General features: G+C 42.1%; 1 protein-coding gene across 1 annotated transcript in view; it reads right to left on the bottom strand.

Moving 5' to 3' along the window:
• The window catches only part of SYCP1 (synaptonemal complex protein 1), a 93,004-nt gene that overhangs the window by 4,752 nt on the left and 62,565 nt on the right, over positions 1-25,687 (bottom strand). The window contains exons 20-27 of the mRNA XM_067467063.1: positions 18,824-18,905; positions 17,251-17,313; positions 12,026-12,088; positions 11,337-11,399; positions 9,891-10,007; positions 7,296-7,406; positions 2,883-2,975; positions 909-983 (exon numbers count right to left, since the gene is read on the bottom strand). Coding sequence (XP_067323164.1) covers positions 909-983; positions 2,883-2,975; positions 7,296-7,406; positions 9,891-10,007; positions 11,337-11,399; positions 12,026-12,088; positions 17,251-17,313; positions 18,824-18,905 — 667 coding nt within the window. The remainder of the gene's footprint in view (positions 1-908; positions 984-2,882; positions 2,976-7,295; positions 7,407-9,890; positions 10,008-11,336; positions 11,400-12,025; positions 12,089-17,250; positions 17,314-18,823; positions 18,906-25,687) is intronic.

Below are 25,687 nucleotides of genomic sequence, written 5' to 3'. Positions count from 1 at the left end.
CGACTGCTGCTCATTGGAGGGAAGGATAGTAGAGGTAAAGATGAAGTACTTTGGCCACATCATGAGAAGAAAGGAAAGCTTAGAGAAGACAATTATCCTGGGGGAAATGGAAGGGAAAAGGAAGAGGGTCGACCAAGGGCACGATGGATGGATGGCATCCTTGAAGTGACTAGATTGACCTTGAAGGAGCTGGGGGTGGTGACAACCGACAGGGAGCTCTGGCGTCGGCTGGTCCATGAGATCATGAAGAGTCGGAAACGTTTGAACAAATGAATAACAAACACCTTGAATTTCTGCAAACATTTAGTGAGTCACTACCTCTGAGGATGCTTGCCATAGATGCAGGCGAAACGTCAGGAGAGAATGCTTCTAGAACATGGCCATATAGCCTGGACTTGTTCTGTTAATTGTTCCAGGATGAGACTGATAGTAGGGTGGAAGCTGTTGGGGTTCTGGTGGAATGTCTTGGGTGAATCCTTCCATGTTCAAATTATTAAGATATCAATATCATCAGATAGAGGAGATGTTTCTCAATGCAGAAATTAAGGAAGCATTGTCCATGGACAGATATGAAAATGTTGGCATATTGTGGTGCTATGCATGTTCCATGGCAGTACTGACAATTTGAAGGTATATATTATTACCAAAAGTATAGTGCTGTAGTTGTGTGTAGCAGGAAAGTGACAGACCTTGATAGCTAGGCCTGTGGTGGTCCTATCTGGAATGATGTTCCAGACAGCTTGAAGTCCATCCTTGAAACACATTGTCACTGAATATGAAATTCCACTTCCTACAGTCTCACTTAGTTATTTTTGTTTTTACATTTCTCTGAATATGGAAGACATGAAACAACCTTCACAGAACTACTCATATGTACTGAAAATTAAATATAAAACCAGAAGACATACCTTCTCTTCTATTTCATTTTTAAGCTGATCTTGAAGTGAAGAAAGTTCATTTTCTTTGCAAGAAAGCTCTCTTTGCTGAAAGTGAACATAAAGTGTAAATTAAATAGTTCAAAAAATAAAGTGGTTATGTTTGCAATCTCATATGTATTTCAGTTTTTGAGCTTATACTGAAATAAAAGTGCCATGTAGTAGGAACATATATTTCAACCTATCTCTTTGCTGATAGACAGTGAAATAAGACACCTTCCTTTGACAAAAGCTAAATAATGGAATTCAATTCAGCACCACAGTCCTCTTTATATTTCCTGTACATATTCCCTATGGGATTAGAGGAGAGAGAAAAGTACTGGATTCTAGATCCTTGCTCTTCTTGACTAATCAAACAGGCCAGAGGGGGGACTGGCAGAGTGGGTGAAGGTGGTGGTCAATGCATCCTTGGAACAAGGCAAAATTCCAACTTGCCTAAAAGAGTCAGTTGTGAGACCTATATTTAAAAAGCCATCCCTGAACCAGATGTTTTGGCCTACAATTCTCAGAAATCCCAGCCAGTTTACCCGCTGTTGGGATTACCTGGGAGTTGAAGGCCAAAATATCTGGGGACCCACAGATTGAGAACCACTGATCTAGACCCATTTTAATCTGGTTACAGGCCTTGCTATGGAATGGATACAGCTTTGGTTACCTTGGTGGGTGACCTACACAAAGAACTAGACAGGGGGAGTATGTCCCTATTGATTCTCCTGGACATCTCAGTGGTTTTTTATACCCTTGACCATGGTATCCTTCTGGACCATCTCGCTGAGATGGGACTAGGAGGAACTGTTTCACAGTGGTTCCGTTCCTTCCTGGAGGACTGTACCCAGAAGGTGATGCTGGGGGACTTTGTTCAAACCCCTATCCGTTCTCCTGTAGGATTCCTATGGTTCTGTTTTGTATCTCATGCTATTTTAATATATACATGAAACCACTGGGAGAGGTCATTCGGATTTTTGGAGTACAGTGCCACCTATATACAGGTGACACCCAACTCTACTACTCCTTCCCACGTAAAGCCAAGGAAGCTGTCCTGACCTGAAACCAGTGGTTTTCAACCTGTGGTTCCCCAGATGTTTTGGCCTTCAACTCCCAGAAATCCTAACAACTGGTAAACTGACTGGGATTTCTGGGAGTTGCAGGCCAAAACACTTGGGGACTCACAGATTGAGAACCACTGCCTCAAACCAATGACTGTCATCAGTAATGAACTGGATGAGGACAAACTAATTGAAACTTGATCCAGATAAGACAGAGGTGCTTTTGGTCAGTCAGAAGGCAGCTCAGGTATAGGGATCCAGCCTGCGCTGCATAATGTTACACTCCCCCTGAAGACCCTGAAGGTCCGAATTTTGGGGGTCATCCTGGACTCAGCATTGAACCTGGAGGCCCAAGGATCTGCAGTGGCCAGGAGGGCCTTTGCATAATTAAAACGTGTGTGCCAACTGAACCCATTTCTTGAGAAGCCAGATCTGGTCACAGTGGCATTAGTTACATCCTGTCTGGATTACTGCAACACGCTCAATGTGCGGCTGCCTCTGAAGAGTGTTCAGAAACTTCAGCTGTTCCAAAGAGCTGCAACCAGGTTGCTAACTGGCCTGGTTACAGGGAGTGGACAACCCCCCAGTTGCAGCTGCTCCACTTGCTGCACAGTTCAAAGTACTGGTTATGACCTTCAAAGCCCTAGATGGCTCAGGTCCAGGTAGTTGACTAGCCACATAATTTTAATTTTGCCTAGAAGTAATAAAAGATACACCAACATTTAACAGAGAACATTATCTCAAAATCAAACAATTACCATTAATCATCACTGATTAACACTAGAATTTATCTACTGGAGATATGCAAGGCAGTGAAACACAATAAAATACAGAAATTTTTATTATTGATTGTACAGGAGCCACATCAGTGAATGAAAAGAAATAAGAAGATATTTTTTACCAGTGATTTTATTGCAGATGATAGCTCTTGTTCTTTTGTTTTAAAGTATTCTAATTCTGTGTCCTTTTCTTCAACTGTTTTATCATATTGGCGCTGTATTGAAGAGATGGTCAGAAACATAAACATGTAAACATAAAATATTCCACTTAGTGTGTATCTTGCAAAATATGGTAAGTTTATTTTCTTTGTATATAAGAGGATGGGAGTAGCTGAGTTCCCTGAAGAAAACAATCTGACTTTTAAGAAATTTATTTTGTAAAACCTACACACTCCTAATAGTGGGAAACTATTAAACTATTATTAAATTATTAAAAACTAACTAAATAACCATGTTCACTATAAACATGGCAATTGATTTTGTCTTTTTCAGTTTTAAAATACGTCTCTATATGCATCCTTCAAATGAATGCAATGTGAAAAAACGGTTATGATGACAATATGAAATATTAACTACACTTCAAATGCACCATTTATTTAAGGTGCTTATATACAGTAGACTCTCAGTTAACCAGTACCCACGGGGATTCGTGGACGCAAGATAAATGTAGTTTCTGGTTGCTTGAGAGTTACTATTATTAATAGATCTAACTAATACTATACTCCATAATATAATATACCATATCATAAATCAAAAGCAAATAAAGAGAAATACAGATACATTTAATGTAGCACAATTATACTGTATTGTAAAAGATTTCAATTTTTATTAAAAGTATTATTTCTTTGGATGTTTTTACAGATTGTTTGAAAGTTCCAGTAGCTTGAGTTTTGGTTAACTGAAAGTTTACTATACTATCTAACTTGCAACAAACTACAATGTTAAAATGCAACATAAAACATAATAATGAAAATGAATAATATGGACTGATTGCTTGTTGAAAGAGAATCTAAATGTTACTAATGTGAATACCAGGCATTCCATAGTGGAAGGGCATTCCACAGACAGAGGAAACTACTAAAGAGTCATTCTTTGGTAGTATTCATCACCTCATGCGGATAACAGTAACCATAACCTCATTCAAACATCAAAAGTAAAATAGAAAATTCAATTTATGCCCGCTGTACAGCCACACTTACCTTTGTCATTTTTTATTGTCTCCCCTCTTTAAGTCATGTGGGTGTATTTGCTGACATTGACAAAGGTACCCAGTGGGACAATGAATTCTATGAATAGAAAGATGGAGTAGCTATGGGGAGCCCTCTCAGCCCAGTCATAGCAGATTTCTACGTGGAACATTTTGAAAAACAAGCCCTGGAAAAAGCAACAAAAAACCCACTATATGGTTCAGATATATGGATGACACCTTCACAATTTAGAGCCATGGAGAAGAAGAACTAAACAGGTTCCTGGACCACCTTAACAGCATCCACCCAAACATCCAATTCACCATGGAAAAAGAAAATGAAGGAAAACTGCCTTTTCTAGATGTCGTAGTTATCCGCAAACCAGATCAATAATTGTGTCACACAGTTTACAGAAAACCTACACACACAGATAGATACCTACATAAAAACTCCAACCATCACCCAAGCACCATTAAAGCCCTGGTAGACCGTGCAAAAAGAATCTGCGAATCCCACCTCCTCCAGGATGAACTGAACCACCTAAACTGGGCTTTACAGGCCAATGGATACTCCACCTCAGACATCAGAAGAGCTGCAAGACCGAGAACAAGCCACGAAAGTAAAGACAAAGATCCACCCAAAGGAAAGGTGTTCTTGCCATACATCAAGGGAACCACTGACCGCATAGGGAAACTGATGAGGAAACACAACATACAAACCACTTACAGACCCACCAAGAAAATCCAACAAATGCTACGTTCAGCAAAGGACAAGAGGGATCCTCTCACCTCTGCAGGAGTCTACCATGTACCATGCAGCTGTGGACAACTCTACATAGGGACTACCAAACGCAGCGCCCAAACACAAATCAAGGAACATGAAAGGCACTGCAGATTACTTCAACCAGAGAAGTCAGCCATAGCAGAGCACCTAATAAACCAACCTGGACATAGCGTATTATTTGAGAACACAGAAATGCTGGACCACTCTAATGACTACCATGTCAGGCTACACAGAGAAGCCATTTAAATCCACAAGCATGTGGACAATTTCAACAGAAAGGAAGAAACCATGAAAATGAACAAAATATGGCTACCAGTATTAAAATACTATAAAATTATAAAAGTAAATAAAGAACAAAACTCAAACACACGGGAACTCCAGACAGTTATTATTATTATTATTATTATTAATAAACTTTATTTGTACCCCGCTAGCATCTCCCGAAGGACTCGATGCGGCTTACAAAGGCCAAGGACTCAACACACAATACAACAATACAAAACCTAAGGCAAATTCAAAATAATTAAAGCAATATAAACAACAGGCAATAACAATACACTAAGACACAATAAAACTGGGCCGGGCCAGAGTAATGGGTACAAGATTAAAAGTGCTGATGTGACGGGAGGTATATAAGGCATTATAGGGCAAGTGCAGTGTGCGGTGTGCAGCAATCTTAGTTCTAGTAAAATGCTTGTGGGACTTGGTATTGGAGATCTTCTAATCCAGGAAGGCACATCAGAACAGCCAGGTCTTCAAGCTCTTTCTGAAGACTGCCAATGTAGGGGCCTGTCTAAGATCTTTGGGGAGGGTGTTCCAGAGTCGGGGGGCCACCACGGAAAAGGCCCTGTCTCGTGTCCCCACCAAATGCCCTTGCAACGCAGGCGGGATCACGAGCAGGGCCTCTCCAGATGACCGAAGTGACCGCGTCGGTTCGTAGATGGAGATGCGGCCACGCAGGTAGGATGGTCCCAAACCATTCAGGGCTTTGTAGGTAAGCACCTGCACCTTAAATTGGGCTCGGAAAATAAACGGCAGCCAGTGGAGCTCCTTGAACAGGAGGGTTGACCTCTCTCTGTAAAGGGCCCCAGTTAACATCCTGGCGGCTGCTCGTTAAACCAGTTGGAACTTCCGAGCCGTTTTCAAGGACAGCCCCACGTAGAGCGCATTGCAGTAATCCAATCTGGAGGTGACCAAGGCATGGACCACCCCGGCCAGATCAGCCTTCGCGAGGTACGGTTGCAGTTGGCGCACGAGTCTCAATTGTGCGAAAGCCCTCCCGGACACCGCCGACGCCTGAGCCTCAAGCGTAAGCGATGAATCCAAGAGGACTCCCAAACTGCGGACCTGTGGCTTCAGGGGGAGTGTAACCCCGTCCAGCACAGGTTGCCACCCTATACCCCGGTCAGGTTTACGATCGACCAGGAGGACCTCTGTCTTGTTGGGATTGATCTTCAGCTTGTTCCTCCTCATCCAGATAGACACAGCAGCCAGGCACTCGTCCAGCACCTGAGAGGCCTCCTTGGAATTGGGTGGGAAAGAGTAGTAGAGTTGTGTGTCATCTGCGTAGAGGTGGCACCTAACTCCAAAACTCTGGATGACCTCTCCCAGCGGTTTCATGTAGATGTTTAAAAGCATGGGAGACAGAATGGAGCCTTGCGGGACCCCACAGGTCAAAGGCCAGGGGTCCGAGCAGGTGTCTCCCAGCTTCACCATCTGGGATCGACCCTCCAGGAAGGATCGGAGCCACGACAAAACCGTGCCCCCAAGACCCATTCCAGAGAGTCGTCAGGAACATCCAATCACCTCTCAAGAAAGGATTTTCCCAGGCAGTAACAAGTCACACCTAAAAACTGTCAGGCCATCAAATGCTAATCAAGGTGGCCAACTGAAACATTCACACTGAGCTCCAGTAGACAAGAGTTATTTCTCCCACCCTGGACTTTCCACAGATATATATAAATCCAATTTTCCTAATTTCCAACAGACCTCACAACCTCTAAGGATGCCTGCCACAGATGCAGGCGAAACGTCAGTAGAGAATGCTTGTAGAACATGGCTGTACAGCCTGAAAAACCTACAACAACCCAGTGATTCCGGCCATGAAAGCCTTCAACAATACATTGTACCCAAAGATGGCCCCCACAACAATGATAAACTACAATAAAGGTAAGCTCCATTTCTTTCTTTTTTTCCCAAACCAGGAAGTGTGGGGAAAGTGAGATGTGACACTGACCCATGTGAATAGTGGGGCCAATTCTGAATCAGAACCAGACACGCTGTTCAGATACACCCTGAAATGCGGGAAGCTCCAGAGCATTCCCCAATTCTTCCAAATGTTGCGTAGAATCAGGTTATCCTATTTTATTCCACAGTATGAAACCGGAAATCGCCTGGATACCCAGGAGCGACTTATCAAACTTGAGGTATGTGAAAACATTCCCTAAAAATGGTGATTACTGCAGCAAAAGCAAGCAAGACCACCTATCTATACAGCTCTGTCCTTGTGTCATTTTTATCTGTTAGTTCTAGTCACTGAACACACAAACAAGAAACTATCTTTACCTTATGCTTTTCCATAAGTGCCACCATTTCAGCAATTTTGTGCTGACATCGAATGTCTATTTCTTTCTGCATTGTCGTTGCCTCATCAGCCACCAATTTAATTGCTTCTAGCTGTTAATAGCATAAGTGAATTCAAATGTGTATGAATTATTTTATTTATATTCAACAATTATTTATCATCAAATGAAACAGGATTACTATGTAATATACAGTAACTACTTGTGCAATTTAGTCATGTTATAATGAACAGGGCTAGACATATGGAAGGAGAGTTGACTGAATATAGTAGAACTTACAACATATGTTCAAGACAGAATTGTTAATAATAATGTGTTCATAAGTAATACTCTTCACACCTTCCTATGGAATTTATGTAATTTAAGCAAGTTGGATCCTGGTTTTTATGAAATGGAGGAAAGGCAAAGGCTTGTAGAGTTGTACTTAAACTGCACCTGGAGGTTAGACTGAAAGAAGCATTTGTTTAAGCTCTATATAGATGAAAAACCAGGTAACAAGGAGCTGCTTTCGTGGTTTGTTCTCCTCAAGTATGTAACTTCTAAAACATGAGACCTGCTGACAAGATATGATGGTAGGTTAGATCTGAATACAAACATTCAATGTCCTGGCATTGTATGTTTGCCGTATATGTTGTGCTCCGCCCTGAGTCCCCTGCGGGGTGAGAAGGGTGGAATATAAATGTTTTAAATAAATAAATAAATGCAAGAACTTCATTTCAAAATCCAGCCAACTGTGCATGTATCAGTTATTAGTCAATTAAAATTCAGCAAAGAAATGAATTAAATCTAATGTTGGATCTTCAATGAATGCATCTCCCTTTGATGACCAGAAGAGCTCTGCATAATTTTAATGAGTTTGAGTTTTGATCCTCTTCCCAGAAGACGGAATAATAGAGGATAATGTGAAGGATATAGCTGGTGTGCTACCTAATGGCTTTTCCTTAAGGACAGATTTTTCGGTCCTTAAGCCCCTGAAAAAAAGGAATCAATAGGAATGTCTATCAGTAGACATTTAATGTCATCCTTGGCAGCCTGCATGAATGGACAGGTTTCTTACTCGTAACTGTGTTTTTTCAAGTGGTCATCTGTGAATTCACACAACTGGGTGGTCTGCACTGGTGCAGAATACTGGCTTGTGTGATTCACAGAAACCACAAAGAAGAAATTTTATTTTTGTGAGATATATTGTTAAATTTCTTACTTTTTACAAAGAACATCCACTGTAACTTCAATTTGTCCCTGCTGGCAGAAAATATACTCCATTCTGTTGTATCTTGGATTCATCAAAATTATAGTATATTTCACAGGGGAATGGAAGCTGATTTTGTGGCAGGCCTAAATACTTTAGAAATATCTGTTTTAGAAATATATTTAACCAGAAGTCTTTATTATAGAAAAGGCTATAACAGGAAACATCTCTTTAGATGATTCCTTCATGGTTGATTGCTTTCTTTGTTTGAAGGCTCATCAAACTGGCTGTTTTTGAATGTGATGTGAAGGGCTAGAAATACTGGCTTGGTTCTCATGGACAAGATTTCTATGAAGCTTGGTGATCTGTTGTTCAAACATCAGAATCTGGGTAAAGGCATTCTCCACTACATTGCTCAGAAAAAGGGGAGACCAAGATTTTAGAATGAATTTTGAATATCTAGAGAGAAATAGATGACTGAAGTGTGCCACAAAGCAGGAAATTTACTTATACTCCATCAGGCCCAAGCAAGGGGCCTCATGACTTAACTACCACAGGGCCTCATTTGTTCTAAATCCAGCAATGGATGCTTATATTCAGGGGTAGTTATATTGCATGTCACTTTCTAGATGAAGAGTCACAGCGTGCTTATGGTAACTTCCTATTTATTTGTGTTTGTTCACATCTGCTGTCTTCCCATATAACATACCCTTCCTGTGTTGTCTGGGATCTCATCTGCCCACTTCTATCCCCTACCTATCCTTCATGAGGCATATGTGATAAGAGCCTTTCTATGTGTTTGCTTCAACTCTCTGGTACAATCTAATATTCTTTCTTTTCTCGCCTTTCTTCAAGAAAATGAAATTGTTTTGATTGTGCACAAGTGTTTGTGAACAAAACTACTCTTACATATCGTATAAATAAGAGTAAGATTTATTTCCTTTCTTTGGGTGGGTTTGTCTCATATCTCCCAATTTAAAAAATGTAGTTACATTATCCCTGCTTCATTAGTTTGATAAAATCCTCTCTGAAGAACCAGCCAGTTGTCTTTCTAAGGATTTGATTCTATGCTGTCTTCTTCTCCCATCTTGCAATCTGAGACTATAATGATTTGGGGGGGAAATCCATACATCTGTGAGAACTGTTTCAACTCCCTTACTTTCCCAAAACTAGCTCTAACAGGTTGTCACATGAAATAGTGTGTGCTTTTAATGTTTCAAAGCCAGATTTTTTTTAGGTTTTATTTCTTCAACTTACTCTGAATAATACAAATCAAAGTCTAACAAAGAAAGACTGACAAGAGGATTGCTAGTAAACATATATGAATAATATAAATAACAATGGTTCATATTTAAATATATGCAAATTCAAATCTTTAAAAAAATCCACCTCTTTAAGAAGCTTTTCTTCAGTTTCCCTTGCTATCTCAATTTCATTTTTGTAGCTGTAAATTGTTTCTTTATGTAATTCATTTATATTTTCAAGTTCCAGCTGTAATTTTTTCACCTTTAAACAACAAAGATATTTTGTTCAGTACTTTGCCCAACTCAAGAGTTACAAGTCTTGCCAAGGCACCACTTAGGTTCCCCCATCCCTTTGTCCAATATATGTCTATGTATTGTGAATTCCAGCTGTCCCATCAAATTTTGGGTTTTCACATGCATGAACTGAAAGAGAAGTGGGCCTCCAATGTAGTTTTGCATCTGAAGTAAACAGGAAGCATTGATAAACTAGGAAAATCTTCAAAGAATAAAAACAAGTAATAATCTTTCTTGCCACAAGATAACAAAAGCACCATAGGTTTATACTAAGGTGGCTTCCTCTTCTTCTTTTTTGTTCTAAAAGAAAACATTAATAGAACTTGAGCAAATCAGGACTAAACTATTGGTGGAAATCTCATAGGAAGAAGCATATCTGCTGCCATGTTTCTATAACATTTGTTGAATGGGATGGGATTTTTTTAGGCAAAGCACAGTGTATTTGTGTAAGAATCAAAGCCTTCTGTATTCTGGTACTTCCTAACCCAATGGAAACCTTTGTACAGTATGACCGCCCCCACCCTCCCAGGCCCAATCCATGGAAGATATATTCGAGGACTGCATGTGGATACACAGAGTAGGGATGCCACAGCTGCCAGATGCAGGGTGTTGAGAAGCTTTTTCAGGGACATAGTTAGTAGCAACAGCACTCTGAAACTAGGTTGAATCTGTGGATCATGCATCCTCAAATACAGTGGGTCTCTTTACAATATAATGGCTCCATATTCTACTAGAAAGTTAGAACAGAGTGAGTGTAAGAGTGTGAGGAAGGCAGAGGGTCTCACTCTTGGTCTTCCCCTTAATTTAGTGGGAAGAGACACAAGCCATGGATCAAGGGTGCGTGTGAGGGGTGGGGCTGGAGGAAGATAAAAAAGGAACTACACCAAGAAGGAAAGAGAGGAGGGAGATCAGAGGCTGTTAGATCTTTCTGTGACATGTTGGCAATAAAGGGCCATTGTGAGTACTCTAACAGTTTGACTGCTTCTGCTTGAGGACTTGTGTTTACCTTACCCAAATGCAGAAGAAAAGCTTTAAAATATACATGCCACAGCTTATGTAGTTCCTCTGCCAATGGAAGAGGGAAAAACTCCCACAGTGAGTCATCTCCATGTCTGTTGAAAGAACTGTTAGGCTACAAATAAATAGCCCAGGCCATGTGAGAAGAATAAAACCACAACTCTAAATGGACAGATCTTGGCAGACTTCAATATTAATACCTTCGAATTCTTATTTACCCAATTTTCAGTCTTTTAATTCACAATATTTTGGTACAAGGAAGATTAACATTTCTTCCTACCTTTTCTTCATTAATACTGGTTTGTTTGCTTTCTGTTCCAATTTTCCTTCGCAAAACCTTAATCTGTTAACAACAGAAAGTGTTACTGAAGTTTATCTTTACCCAGTATTCAGTATTTTATGATGCTAGAAAACTGATAACGTACTTCAAACTTCTGGTTTGGTATAAAGGAAGCACTTAAAATTGTTGACTTGATATGTTAATAACTTTGCATTTTAATTTTGTATGTCTCAATCAAGACAGGAGATGGGGAGAGAGAGGAATTCCATTCTAAAGATACATACAGACCATCCTGCATTATTAGAAACTGTGACTCTTCTCATCAAGCTTCTGCATGCCTTGTGCAAGTTTATATTTTCACCTATAATTGTCAATGACCATGATAGGAAAACAGCTTTGCCATGTACTATCAGGTGACTTTTTGTTGCTCCTTCTGACATTCTTCCCTTGGAGAATTAGTTCCAGTATACTAGAATTTTGGCTTAAAGCATGGAGTAATTTATGTCATCAGAAGTGGATTTCCTCTGTTCCCGTGATTCCTTTCTATTTTATGACTTACATTTAGTTGCCTTTTTGAAAAATAATAAACATTTTCATTTTTAATGGAAGCAAACCTTAGTATCGATTCATTATAGGCACTATAACAACTATTGTTATATCTATACCTATAAATCTAAAGCAGTGCTTACTTCTTGATGAAGTTCTTCAACAATCTTCGCTTTTGATTCAATTTGCTTCTTTAAACTATTAATCTAAAGAGTTTTAGAATATATATTATTAATGCATCACAATATTAATTTTAGTTGTTATGATTCTAATAAGACAGCCGACATTTTAAGAACATTTACTAATTCTTCCAGAGTTGATGTCTGTAATCTTGCTCATTTGTATAACCCTGAAACAGTGTAGTCTAGGTTACCTGTGTCAAATTTGAACTCAGTGGTATTTAAGCATGAATTTCATAAGCTTTTCCTAGGCAAATTATACTCTCAGAAATGATTTTGACAGTTCTTCTGAAATAGTCTATAGCACCTGGTATTCACTGACAGTTTCTCATCCAAATACTAACCTAATACTGGTTTATCTCCCAAGATCAAACATGATATGATGCCTTTATCATATATTATTATTATTATTATTATTATTATTATTATTATTTAAACACTTTATTTATATTCGCCCTTCTCCACAGGGGACTCAGAGCAGATTACAGCATTTACACACATAGCCAAACATTTAATGCCTTTACAATCTATATATATATATATATATATATATATATATATATATATATATATGTATGCTCATGTCGTAATGAGTGGCTTAAAAACAAAAGAACCGCTGGGCCAATACCCACCAAATTTGGGAACAAAACTCCTCACCATACAAGGTGTGACCATCAATAATAAAAAACAAAAAAAGAACTTACAAATCCTAAAAAAGGATAAGATACCACTGGGCATGCGTACTGGGACGGGGGTGGGTGGGGTGCACACGCACACACAGGAGAGCTCCACGTGGTGGAGCCTGTGCTGGCAATGGCCTGGAGTCAGCCTTGGCTCTCTCCCTCCTCCTTCTCTCCCTTCCTTCTTTCTTTCCCCATTTTCTCCCTTCATGCCTTCCCTGCCTCCTCTCCTCTCTCCCTCTTTCCCTCATTCTTCACCTCTTTCCTTCTCTCTTTCCTCTTTCCTTTCCTCCCTCCCTTCTATCATTCCTCCTTCCCTTCTTCCTTCGTCTTCAGCTCCCCCCTTGGGTGCCGCCATCAAGGGGCTCCAGTAAGCCCCGCCCCTAATATAGCAGAGTGTGCTGGGGACGAAGGAAGGAAGGAAGGAAGGAAGGAAGGGGTGAGCCCAGTTCAGTTCCAGGTGAGCTGGACATCCAAGCAGCTCCCAAGGTCAAATTTCCCCCAATTTCCACCAGAATTCGCCTTTGGGCATATTGAGGATTCCTCCCAAGTTTGGTCCCGATCCATCTTTGTTTGGGTTCACAGTGCTCTCCGGATGAACAATTTCTCCTCCTCCTCCTCCTCCTCATTCTCTCATCCACACCAACGCCCCCTTCCCTCCCTCCACCCTCCCTCCTTCCTTTCTGTACTTTCCTTCCTTCTCCTTCCTTTAATTCTTTCCCTTCCCTCCCTTCCCTCCTTCCTCCCTCCCTTTCCTTTTCTCCATTACTCCTTACTCCTTTTCTCCCTTCCCTTCCTCCTTTTCTTTCCTTCCCTTTTCTCCCCCACCCCCCTCACCAGCTTCATCCTTGTTTATTAAATCTACAGCCTAGATGCACTCAAAGTCACCCCTTCCACACTGCCATGTAAAATCCAGATTATCTACTTAGGATTGGATTCTATGGCAGTGTAGACACGCACACACACAGATATGGATGGATACAGGATCACTGGTTGGTGGTATATATCTATATCCTGTCTATCTCTCTATCTCTATGTATATGAGAGGTTGCTTACCTGTAACCGTAGTTTCCCTAGTGTTGTGCTGTGAATTCGCACTAATGGTACTCTCTCTGCGCATGCGCAGTCTCATCCGGAATCTTCAGTTGAAATTTAAAAGAAAAAGCGGTTGGCCCCGCGCACACTCCCCAAGATAGCATAAATAGCCCGCGGCAGGCCAACCGCCTCCAGATCTCTTCCGCCGCCAAAGCAGCCAGAAGGAGGAGGCATGACAAACTGCGGGGAGGATGGGCGGGGCCGTGCGAATTCACAGCACAACACTAGGGAAACTACGGTTACAGGTAAGCAACCTCTCATTTTCCCTACGTGTTTGTGCTGTGAATGCGCACTAATGGTATAAGACTAGCGAGCTACCCACCTTGGATGGCGGGAGTCATGCCACCGCAGAAAAAAGCACTGCTCGACCGAACGCCGCATCCTTCTTTGCCATCAAATCAAGCTTATAATGTGAAACAAAAGTCAGCGGCGTCGACCATGTGGCAGCTCGACAAATGGCGTCCAAGGGCACACCTTTCCAAAATGCTGCCGTAGTAGATACTGCTCTTGTGGAATGTCCTTTCACTGCAGATGGAATCTCACGTCCAGATTTTTGGTAAGCCAACTTGATTGTAGAAACTATCCATGAGGATAGACGCTGCGATGACACAGGAGAACCGCAAGAGTCTTTCCTATACTTCACAAATAACTTAGGAGTTTTTCTTATGTCTTTAGTTCTACTAAGGTAGAACGCCAACGCCCTTCGGACATCAAGCAAATGGAGACTACGCTCCAAAGGGGAGTCTGGGTTCTGGAAGAAGGATGGCAAAACAATCTCCTGTGACATATGAAAATATGATGTTACCTTGGGAAGAAAGGCAATGTCTGTACGGAGCACTACCTTATCCCTGTGGAATCAGAGATATGGCTCATCTGATCTAAGTGCGCAAAGTTCGCTAACGCGCCGAGCCGACGTTATTGCCACCAGAAAGGAAGTTTTCCAGGAAAGATGAGAGATATCACACGTGGCCATAGGCTCGTAAGGCGCACTTTGAAGAGATGATAGCACGATCTCCAAACTCCATGAGGGAATAACAGGGGAAACTGCTGGTTTGACATTCCCGTAGCCTTTGAGGAAAAGTTTAACTAAATATTCCCCAAAAAGGGAAGGCAGCCCTTCTTTCCTTCTGTACCATGAGATGGCTGCGAGGTAACACTTTAATGATGAGATAGACAAACCTAAGTCAGATAATGAAATCAAAAAGTCTAACACTACTGAAACTGGAGCTCTAACAGGGTCGCAGCCCCTACTTAACATATACTTTGTGTAACGAGCCCACTTATAAACATAAGAACGTTTAGTAGACGGTTTTTGTGCCGCATCTAAAATAGCCCTAACTGGACTAGACAAACCTAAGGTAAAATCTAATGATCTGGGGCAATCCTCCAGGCAGTGAGCCTCAGCACGTGAACGTCCGGGTAGCAAACCCTTCCGTCCTGTAAGGTCAGGAGGTCTGTCCTGCTCGACAGACGTCTGTACTTCCCGTTGGACATTCCGAGAAGAACTGAGAACCATGGTTGACGAGGCCACCATGGTGTCACTAGAATACAGTTCCCTCTGTCTCTCTTTAACTTCGAAAGGACCTTCGCTAACAGGGGAAACGGAGGAAACGCGTAAAGGAAATTTCCTGACCACTTGAGAAGGAATGCATCCCCCAGACATCCCTGCGCTAGATTGGCTCTTCTGCGTGCACAAAAGAGGGGACATTTCGCGTTCTCCCTCGACGCGAACAGGTCTATTTTCGGGACCCCCCAGATCCCGAAGATCATATTGAGTTCCTCTTGACTGAGAGACCACTCGTGGCTCGAAATGGGTGTCCTGCTTAGCGTGTCCGCCAAAACATTCTCCTCACTCAACTAGTTCTGAAGGCTCAGGTTGAAAAGAGCCTAACTGTTGCGGGACAGAAACAGATGGATCGTCAAAGACGATGCCTGGGATTTCCCGCAGTCTTAGCCTTATTCTGGTTATATGGTTGGTACCTAGGCTTTGCAGCAAAGCTCTGCCTACGGTTATATTGGAATTTTGTTGAAGCATTCCGATTGTTCTGGGTTGCACTGTATCCGCTATAATTGGATATGTGAAAGTTAGCCGTTCTGAACGGAAGGAAGATCCGGCTTGCTGCTGTAAGGCGCGGATGAAGAGATCTGGAGGCGGTTGGCCTGCCGCGGGCTATTTATGCTATCTTGGGGAGTGTGCGCGGGGCCAACCGCTTTTTCTTTTAAATTTCAACTGAAGATTCCGGATGAGACTGCGCATGCGCAGAGAGAGTACCATTAGTGCGCATTCACAGCACAAACACGTAGGGAAAATACATATATGCATATATATAATTACAATACTATATATATTACTATTATATATACTGCTATATAATACATAAATATTATATTATAGTATATATATTACTGTTATATCTATTACTATATAATATGTTACTACTATATGTTACTATATTAAATAGACTCCTAGAATACAGTTAGAAGGGACTCTACCAGACAGAAGAGAAGTAGGGAGGGAAGGAGGGAAGGAAGGAAGGAGAGAAGGAAGGAAAGAAAGAGGTACCGAAGGAAGGAAGAAGATAAAGTAGAAATGAAAGGAAAGGCAAGAAAGAGGTAAAGAAGGAAGGAAGGGAAAAGGAAATAAAAAGTGAAAGAAGCAAGAAAACAGTAAAGGAAGACATGAGACAAAGGAAGAAGTAGAGAACGGGGGAGGGAGGGAAGGAAAGAGAGGAGGAAGGATGAAACCAAAGAGTGAAATAAGGAATGAAAGAAAGAGGTAGAGAAGGAAGAAAGGAGAGAAAGGGGAAGGGGAAGAAAAAGAGGGGAAGGAATAGGTAGGTACCTCTCTTTCATAATAGTCCAGATATCTACCTCTACTTCGAAAATTCTTACTATAGGCCACAGCAACACGTGGCAGGGTACAGCTAGTTATATATAAGACACATAAACAAAGGCAGAAGCTTCTCCTTTCATTTCTGGCTTCTGGAGGCAGTGCTCATCTCTGGCTCTGGGGAGGTGTTTTCTCCATTTCAAGCTAGGATCCCGTGTTGTCACCTCCTGGTTGTGTGGCCAGCAAGACTGCTCAGCACGTCTCTTTGCCTTTTCCTTCAGGACAGCAGCACAAGGGTTTAACCCATTGCACCACCATGGCTCCTTCAACTTATTCGATTCATCCACAAGGACTTGAACTATGGAAGCACATAATAATTTTCATAATTATGAGCCACCATTTAGCACTAATAATTAGAACTACCAAATGTATGACCTGGCAAAGACTAAACTAAATAGTTTGAACAAAATAATGTCAATAATATATTTTATAAAAGGGTTGTATCTCAAATATTGAAATAGCATGGAGAAATCATATAAATCATTACATGTCATGTTTTGTATATTTATTTTATGTTCTTATACCTTATTATCTGATGTTTTCAACTGCTTTTCTTTCTTTAAAAGTTCATTTTCAATTGTTCTAATCTGAAAAAAAGTATAGAATCTGACACATATCTCACTCAGCTATAAAAACACACACACACACACAAATATTTTGATTTAAATTTCATCTCCTCCTACCATAGGGTAAAGGTTGTCCCCTGACATTAAGTCCAGTCATGTCTGACTCTGGGGTGTGGTGCTCATCTCCATTTCTAAGCTGAAGAGCCAGCGTTGTCCATAGACACCTCCAAGGTCATGTGGCCAGTATGACCGCATGGAGCGCCGTGCTTTAACCCACTGCGCCACCGGGGGCCCCCCTCCTACCATAGTTTAGAATAAAACCCATTCATTGCTTTTCACATGAAAGTCATAATATATAATAACATGTGTACAAACCCTACTGTTTTCATATTTAAATTTGCAAAATTAATCAATTTTCTATATTTAAAAAAATGAAAACACAGGCCCATGACTAATTATAACCAAATAGTATAGTGTGTGTGTGTGTGTGTGTGTGTGTGTGTGTGCATGCATAAAATGGGGGGAGAGAATCATGTACTATCTGCAACAGTACTTTTTAAACTATTTTAATGTTGCTATGATTTTAATGAATTTAAATGTGAAAATGGCATATGCTAAAGACTGGTTTTAATCAGGGCTGGTTTTTTTAAAGCATGTTCAGCTCAAGCTGAGTGTCATCAGCGTACTGGTAACACTCAAGCCCAAAACCTCGAACCAGCTGAGCAAGTGATCACATATAGATGTTAAACAACAGAGGAGAGAGAATGGCCCCCTGAGGAACCCCACAAGATAGAGGGGACCTCTCAGAGACCAGGCCTCCCCTCTCCACTCGCTGTCCACAGTTGTGAAGAAAGGAGGACAGCCAATTTAAAACTGTCCCCCTGACTCCAACAGCAGCAAGGCGGTGGGTCAAAAGATTGTGGTCGACTGTGTCAAATGCTGCTGTGAGATCCAATAACACAAGCAGTGCTGACCCGCCCTGGTCAAGCTGGCATCGAAGGTGATCCGTGATGGAGACCAGCACAGTCTCTGTCCCATGCCCCCCATGGTAGCTGGACTGGAAGGGATCTAGTCCGGCTCAAAGTTTGGCTCAAAGTTTGACAGAAAATCTTTCCTTGAAGCCTTTTAAAAAGTTGCATAGCAATTGTTGGGGGTGCTTTGATTGTGCTTTTCCTACAGTAGATGGCCCATTTGGTCTCTTCCAACGCTATTATTCTATGATTCCGTGATCAGCAAACAGCTAATTATTCAGACAACATAAATATGTCAGTCAAATTATCTTGAAATGAAGCATAAGCAGCTGGAGATAAACTGAATACAGACTACTGGAACAGTATCAAGTATATCTCCTCCAGATGAATCAGAGAGAAGCCTACAGTTATAAAGGTCTGCCCATCATGACTGCTGTCCATCAGTCTCTTGGAAACCTATGAAAACACACATGGGTCTCTGAGGAAGATGGTGGTTTTCTGTCACTTGGCAATAATATATATAAATACTTTTTAGGTCTTATTAAGGAGCAACATCATACATTTTCTCCAGTTTCATGAAGTTTATTTTTTGCTTCTTCATTCTTCTGCTTCATCTCCTCTTTTACACATTCCAGTTCACTGCTATATATTAAATTAACAAATAAATAGTATTACTAAGTTGCAGCTGAAAAAGAATTACAGTGAACAAAAGGTAAAGACAACCATCATTATGGTGTATCTCAGTTACTCTGGGAAACTAATCATTCAGAGGTGGGTAGCACTTCCCATCACCCTTCCAACCTCCCCTCATACCCATTTTCTTTCCAAATTGTCCCCAAAAAGGCCAGCAATTGTCTTCTCTCTTGTTTTACCAAGCCACTTCAAATGAGGGATACTTCCAGGAAAGGGAGTGGGAAGCCTTCAAGCAGCAGTTTTCCAGGCTCCTTTCAAGAATAGGGACATCTTTTGGAGATCTAGGTTGGTTGGCTTATTGTGTGTCCAAATGCAACCAGGTTTCACATATTTTTTTCATTTACCATTTGTTTGGAAAAACCAGGCCACAACTTAATGGGCCCCATATCCAGGCATCAACAAATCTGCTTATTGATCAATGGGCCTATAACTATTCCAACCCACTACCAGAAACCACCGGATAGCATTGACTCCCATCATGGACTTCCCTGCCGCCCTGAGCCCAGGTCAGACCTTACTCAACCTACATCCCTGAATGTTTTACTAATGCCAACAAGACACTGAAACTTCCAACCCAGGCTTCATGCTAACTGCACTCCCCCCACCCTCCCCAGATTACATTATTGCATACCATGTCACTTTACATATGCATATAAACATATACAACAATACTATATAGGTTCTACATACAAAACAATAGCATATACAATCAGAATACATTCAAGAACAGAAAACAACCGCAATCAGGGTGAGAGTGTGATGTCGCCAAAAGCAAACTGCCCAAGCCTGCCTTAAGCAACCTAATTTATACTCAGGTGCAAAACTGGAGTAGAAATACCTCCTCCATTCTTGCTGGCAGTTCAGCGAATGAATTCAAACCAATAAGGCTGATACCCATTGACCAAGTGCCAACCAATGAACTCAACTTTGGTGGTTCAAATTCATTGGCTGATTGCTCCCATTGGTCTAGCACAGCATGCAAGGGACCCTAGAAGGCTATACATGGCTACCCAAGCCGCCCCCACTTACTGAGCCCACACCCCAGACCTCATATAGGTTGCTTGGTGAATCACAGACTTCCTCAAATAATGAAACTGTTGTGATGGAAATGAGAGATGGATCCATACTATGGACCCTCCAGGCAAGCCCTATATCCTAGGATCTGATCCCAGGTTTTCTCTTTATCCCAGATTATCTGGCAGTGTGGACTCATATAATCCAGTTTAAAGCAGAAAACCTGGGATCAGATCCTGGGATATTGAGCCTTTCTGGAAGGACCCTGTGATTTACCATTCTAGGGTGGCTAAAGAAGCAATCTAAAGCTAGGTTATTCCTTCACATGAGTTCCAAGTTCTACAGGCATTTCTTCCATTTTTTTCCCCTTCCTCAACTCTGTAATTACATATCCTTCTTTACCATTATAGCTTTTTAAGACTCAGTGATAATATAGAATAGGATAGTTTGAAGAAGAAGGGTTTTTTGGGGGGGGGGGGGGGGGCACTATGGAGTTTTTCTTCAATTATCCTAGAATGATCACCCATAGCAGTTATCAACCTTTCATTCTCAAGCTGGCTGAGGGCACAAGCCACAAGTATCTACTCAAGTTTCACTCTTTAAAGGCGGGAATGGCTGTTATCACCTTGAACTACTAGTTACAGGACAGGGCTTCCAATTCTATTTGTCTCTATTCATCCAGCTTATAATGCCTCATTAACACGGGTGTTTCTTTTCATTCTGCCACACTACACACATTTTTCAAAGATGCCATTACTCTAATTGCTGTTGTTGTCATCATAGATCTACTAACATGTGTTCATACATACGGAGGCCTTGGGATGTGAGAATAGTAATAACACAAATGAATACACCTTTTCAGCCATTTTGATATGATTACCTTTGATTTCTTGTAACTCAAAGTCCTTGGGTGAAATGAAATAAAGCCCCTTATCATTAAATAGCATTTTTCTTTGTAGTAACAGTCACAACACTTATCACATCTAAAGAATATCTTTTTGTAAAAGATGTATTGGATTCAAACAAAATGTAGACAAGTCTATTGGCTGGTTGACACACTTCAATCCCCATTGATGGATTGTCACCTGGTCATAGTGAGGGGACTTGCGTGTTCCCAGGGTGTGTCTCTGGGTGGCGGGGCCATAGGGGAGGAACCAGACCAATCACAATCTGAAGACCTCAATGGCGGAGCAGGCTGACGATAACTTGGTATATGTTGCAATGGCTGTGAAGGTGAAAGATGGCTGCAACAGATAAGAAGCCATCATCATTGTGTTCTGGAGCCCCTGGTGGCGCAGTGGGTTAAACCCCTGTGCCGGCAGGACTGAAGACTGACAGGTCGCAGGTTCAGATCCAGGGAGAGTGTGGATGAGCTCCCTCTATCAGCTCCAGCTCGTTATGCAGGGACACGAGAGAAGCCTCCCAAAAGGATGGTAACACATCAAAAAACATCCAGGTGTCCCCTGGGCAACGTCCTTGCAGACGGCCAATTGTTTCACACCAGAAGCAACTTAGTTTCTCAAGTCACTCCTGACACGACAAAAAATTGTCATGTTAATCGTGCCACTGAATGGGACCCTCATTCTGTGAAAACTGTGTGTTGATTGAATGTACACTGATCTCCAAACATAAATAAAGTTCAAGCACAGGTGTCTTTCAAGAAAAATAAAACCAAACCAACAAGAGTCCCATGGCAATCAGCAAGTGGCGACAGGGAAAGGACTGTGAAATATGGAAGCCCCTAGTCACAGACTGGCACATGGATGATGGATATAGATTTAGTCACTCTACCTCAAGGTCTGAGGCAGTTCAGTAGTTCGACAGCTGTATCCACGACTGAGCAGCCCTTTTTAAAATCCACATTGTTCACCGCATACCTGGAAAGGGGGGTGGGTAGAAAAGGTGCCCTAAACATAGTCTGTCTCTCTTATCACTGACTGGACTGCCGCATCCAGAAGGTTTACAACTTTGTGGCCAAAAAAGAAAGATGAACTTTAGAATGTACAGAAATTGTTGGACAACACAGACAGTGAACACCCTGAATGCAGGACTGCTATTATTGCAAGGAAGATGGAGAGCTTTAACATCAACATAGCAGCACTTCAAGAGACCCAGAGAGCAGGACAGCTGAAGGAAGAAAAAGGAGGCTACACCTTCTTATGGAAGAAACTGCCTGAAGAAGAATGAAGGATATATGGAGTTGGCTTTGCTATCAGAAATGACCTGGTGAAGCATCTGTCCGAAGCAGTTACAATACACTCAACTCGGGAACGGAAAACAGAATGTGCAAATGACATACAACTCTATTACTCCTTTCCACCTGCTACTAAGGAGGCTGTTCAGGTCCTGAACTTGGCAGCTGTGACAAATAGAAATTGAATCCAGACAAGACAGAAGTACTCCTGGCCAAACAGGATATAGGGTAACAGCCTATGCTGGATGGGGTTACACTCCCCCTGAAGACAGGGGTTGCAGCTTGGGAGTTATTCTGGGCTCATCCCTGAGCCTGGAACTCCAGGTCTCATGGTGGCCAGGGGAGCTTTTGCACAATTAAAACTTGTGCACCAGTTGCACCTGTACCTTGGGAAACCAGACTTGGCCACAGTGGTCCACGCTTTTGTTACATCCCGAATAGACTACTACAATTCACTTTACATGGGGTTGCCTTTGAAAACTGTTCGGAAGTTTCAAGTAGTCCAATGGGAGGCAGCCAGGCTGCTCATTGGAGCGGCATAAAGAGAGAGGACATCCCTCCTGTTGTGTGAGCTCTATTGGCTGCCAGTCTGCTACAAAGCACAATTCAAAGTGCTGGCTTTAGCCTACAAAGTCCTAAACGGTTCCTGCCCAGTTTACCTGTCCAAACATATTGCCCAGTTGGCAGGGACATTAGATAGGGCCTTCTCAGTGGTGGCCCCTTGGCTGTGGAACTCCCTCCTGAGTGAAATTAGATCACCTCCCTCCCTCCTGACCTTTAGGGAAAGGCTAAAAACATGGATGTTCAACCAAGCATTCAATGAATAATCTATCAGTGTAATAAGAAAATTGGAACCTACAATTGGAAATTGGAACCTACGTAGATAGAAATGCGTGACTGCATTTCTATCTACGAACCCACGTGTTCTCTTCGGTCATCTGGAGAGGCCCTGCTCGTGATCCCACCGGCGTCGCAAGCACGCTTGGTGGGGACGTGGGACAGGGCCTTTTCCGTAGTGGCCCCCTAACTCTGGAACACCCTCCCCAAAGACCTTAGACAGACCCCTTCATTGGCTGTCTTCAGAAAGAACTTAAAAACCTGGCTTTTCCGATGCGCCTTCCCAGATTAGGAAATCTCCACCACCGAGTCCCACAAGCACTTTACTAGAACCAATGATTGCTGCACACCGCACATCGCACTTGCCCTAGAAACCCTTTATACACCTCCTGTCAAATCAGCACTTTTAATCCTTGTACCCACCTTATGGCCCGGCCCAGTTTTATTGTGTTTTAATGTATTGTGCCTGTTGTTTATTTTGCTTTATTTTGTTTTAATTGTTTGATTTGCTTGATTGTATTGTTATGTTGTGCTGTTTGAGGCCTCGGCCTGTGTAAGCCGCATCGAATCCTTTGGGAGATGCTAGCGGGGTACAAATAAAGTTTAATAATAATAATAATAATAACGGCCATAGACTATATATGTAAGCCACCTTGAGTCCCCTTCAGGGTTGAGAAGGGTGGGGTATAAATACAATAAATAAATAAATAAATAATCTCCAATCCCCATTTTTTCCATCCTATATTTCTGACCATAAACCTTAAGCCTCCTCTGAAGAAAATGCTATGCATTTATTGGACACACTATTAATATCTAACATATGTGTAAATTTATTTCTCCGCTTTCTAGATTTCTCTAAATCCCACTCATTAATGGACTCCTCTTCTTCTAGTTTTGAATATTTGATTTTCTTCTGTTTTGCTCCCTATAATTTGGATGAATTTATTCCCTACATATTAGTAAATTCTGATGAATATATAACATGTTCTTTTCTGATCTGAATTAAAATTCATTGGTTCTAAATTAGATTGTGCAGAAAAAAGAATCCAATTAATCAAATTGCTTGATTACTTTGCATTAAAATATTTGGGTTGTTGAACAGTGATTGCATTCTTGTTTTAGCTTTTATTAGCTCTATTAAAGTGTTATCTAATGTAATTATGAATTTGTTGAGGCTATACTGGTGATGTGAATTCTTCTGCATTAATTCTAGTACCTTGAAGTATAGGTTGCTTACCTATAACCATGTTTCTCTGAGTGGTGAATTTGTACATATGGTAATTCCTGCGCCTGCACAGACAGCTTCGGAATCTTCTAGAAATATTTAGGCACTTTTAGGAGCTAGCCCCGCCCACTCTACCCATAGAGTATATATAGCGAAAGGGGATTCTGCCGCAAGTAACAGCCAGAAAAACCGAGGTATGACAATAGCAGGGAGGATTGGCGGGAATGTGCGAATTCACAGGTGAACACTTGAAGAAGCATGGTTACAGGTAAGCAACCTATATTTCTTCATCGTGGTCACTGTGAATCACACATATGGTAGACTAGTGAGCTACTAACCTTGGTTGGTGGGCACCATGCTACCGGAAAGAATAGGGCTGCCCTTTGAAATGCAGCACCTCTCTTGGAGGAAGCATCCAGTTTATAATGAGAGACGAAAGTGAGTGGCATTGTCCAAGCCACAGCATAGAAATAGCATTCAGCGAAATGCCCCTCAAGAAAGCCATAGATGTAGCCACCGATCTTGTGGAGTGGCCTTTGACCTGTGTAAGTGGGTCTCAGCCTGCCAGATGATGCGCCAGCTGAATTGCCGAAACAATCCAGGAAGAACATTGTGAGGACACAGGAAGGCCACTGACATCCTTCCGATATTTCAAAAATAACCTAGGAGATTTCATAATTTCTGAAGTCCTCGTGACATAAAAGGCTAATGCCCTATGAACATCCATTAAATGTAGATTCTACTCCAAAGGAGAGGAAGACTCTGAGGAATCAGATCCCTCCAACTGAACAGTGTGTGCTGAGGAGGGGCACAGGTGGTGTCATGGCAGGAGCCTGGAGTGTTGATCCAGCTGGGAGAGGTGATGGCTGCACATCCAATGAGGTCTGCACAGCAGGCTGAATGTTTTTTAACTGAGCAGCATGTGGCGCTGCTGATACTGTGGCTGACAGAGCCCTAGGTATCATAGCCAATGGTGAGAGGAAAGTTGCAGCCAGCCCCACCCCTTGAGGTGATGGGAGGGTGGAATAGAAGGGCCAAAATCACAATACTGACCCTGTGGGTCACATGTCAAAAACTTCCCTGCATGGGGGGCACAGATGGGATGTTCAGATGCGGGCCATTGAAATAATCCCCCCATTGGGAGGAGGAATGGGGGCAATGTCCAAATGCCCAGCCCTGATGGTGCAGCCTCCTGTTTCCTGAGGGGGGGGGAAGATAGGAGGTGGAGCTGGAGGCACTCCTCAACACCAAGCAGTGGGAGGGAGGGCATGCCCATGAGAGGCACGGATACACCAGCGAGCCTGCTAATGCAGGCAGGAAAGGGCCAGATGGAGGAGGCGGGGCCAACAGCGAAGCATCCATACCCAAATCATGTGCCTCTGGGATACACAGGGTTAGCATGGGAGGTGTGCCTGGGAGATCCCGAGCAGCCTGTATAGATAGGGCATGCATAGCTGCTGA

The sequence above is a fragment of the Anolis sagrei genome, chromosome 4 (genome assembly GCF_037176765.1).
Source record: "Anolis sagrei isolate rAnoSag1 chromosome 4, rAnoSag1.mat, whole genome shotgun sequence".
Classification (NCBI taxonomy): Eukaryota; Metazoa; Chordata; class Lepidosauria; order Squamata; family Dactyloidae; genus Anolis; species Anolis sagrei.
Note: the sequence above shows the minus strand (reverse complement) of the source record. Positions and strands in the feature narration are given on the sequence as shown.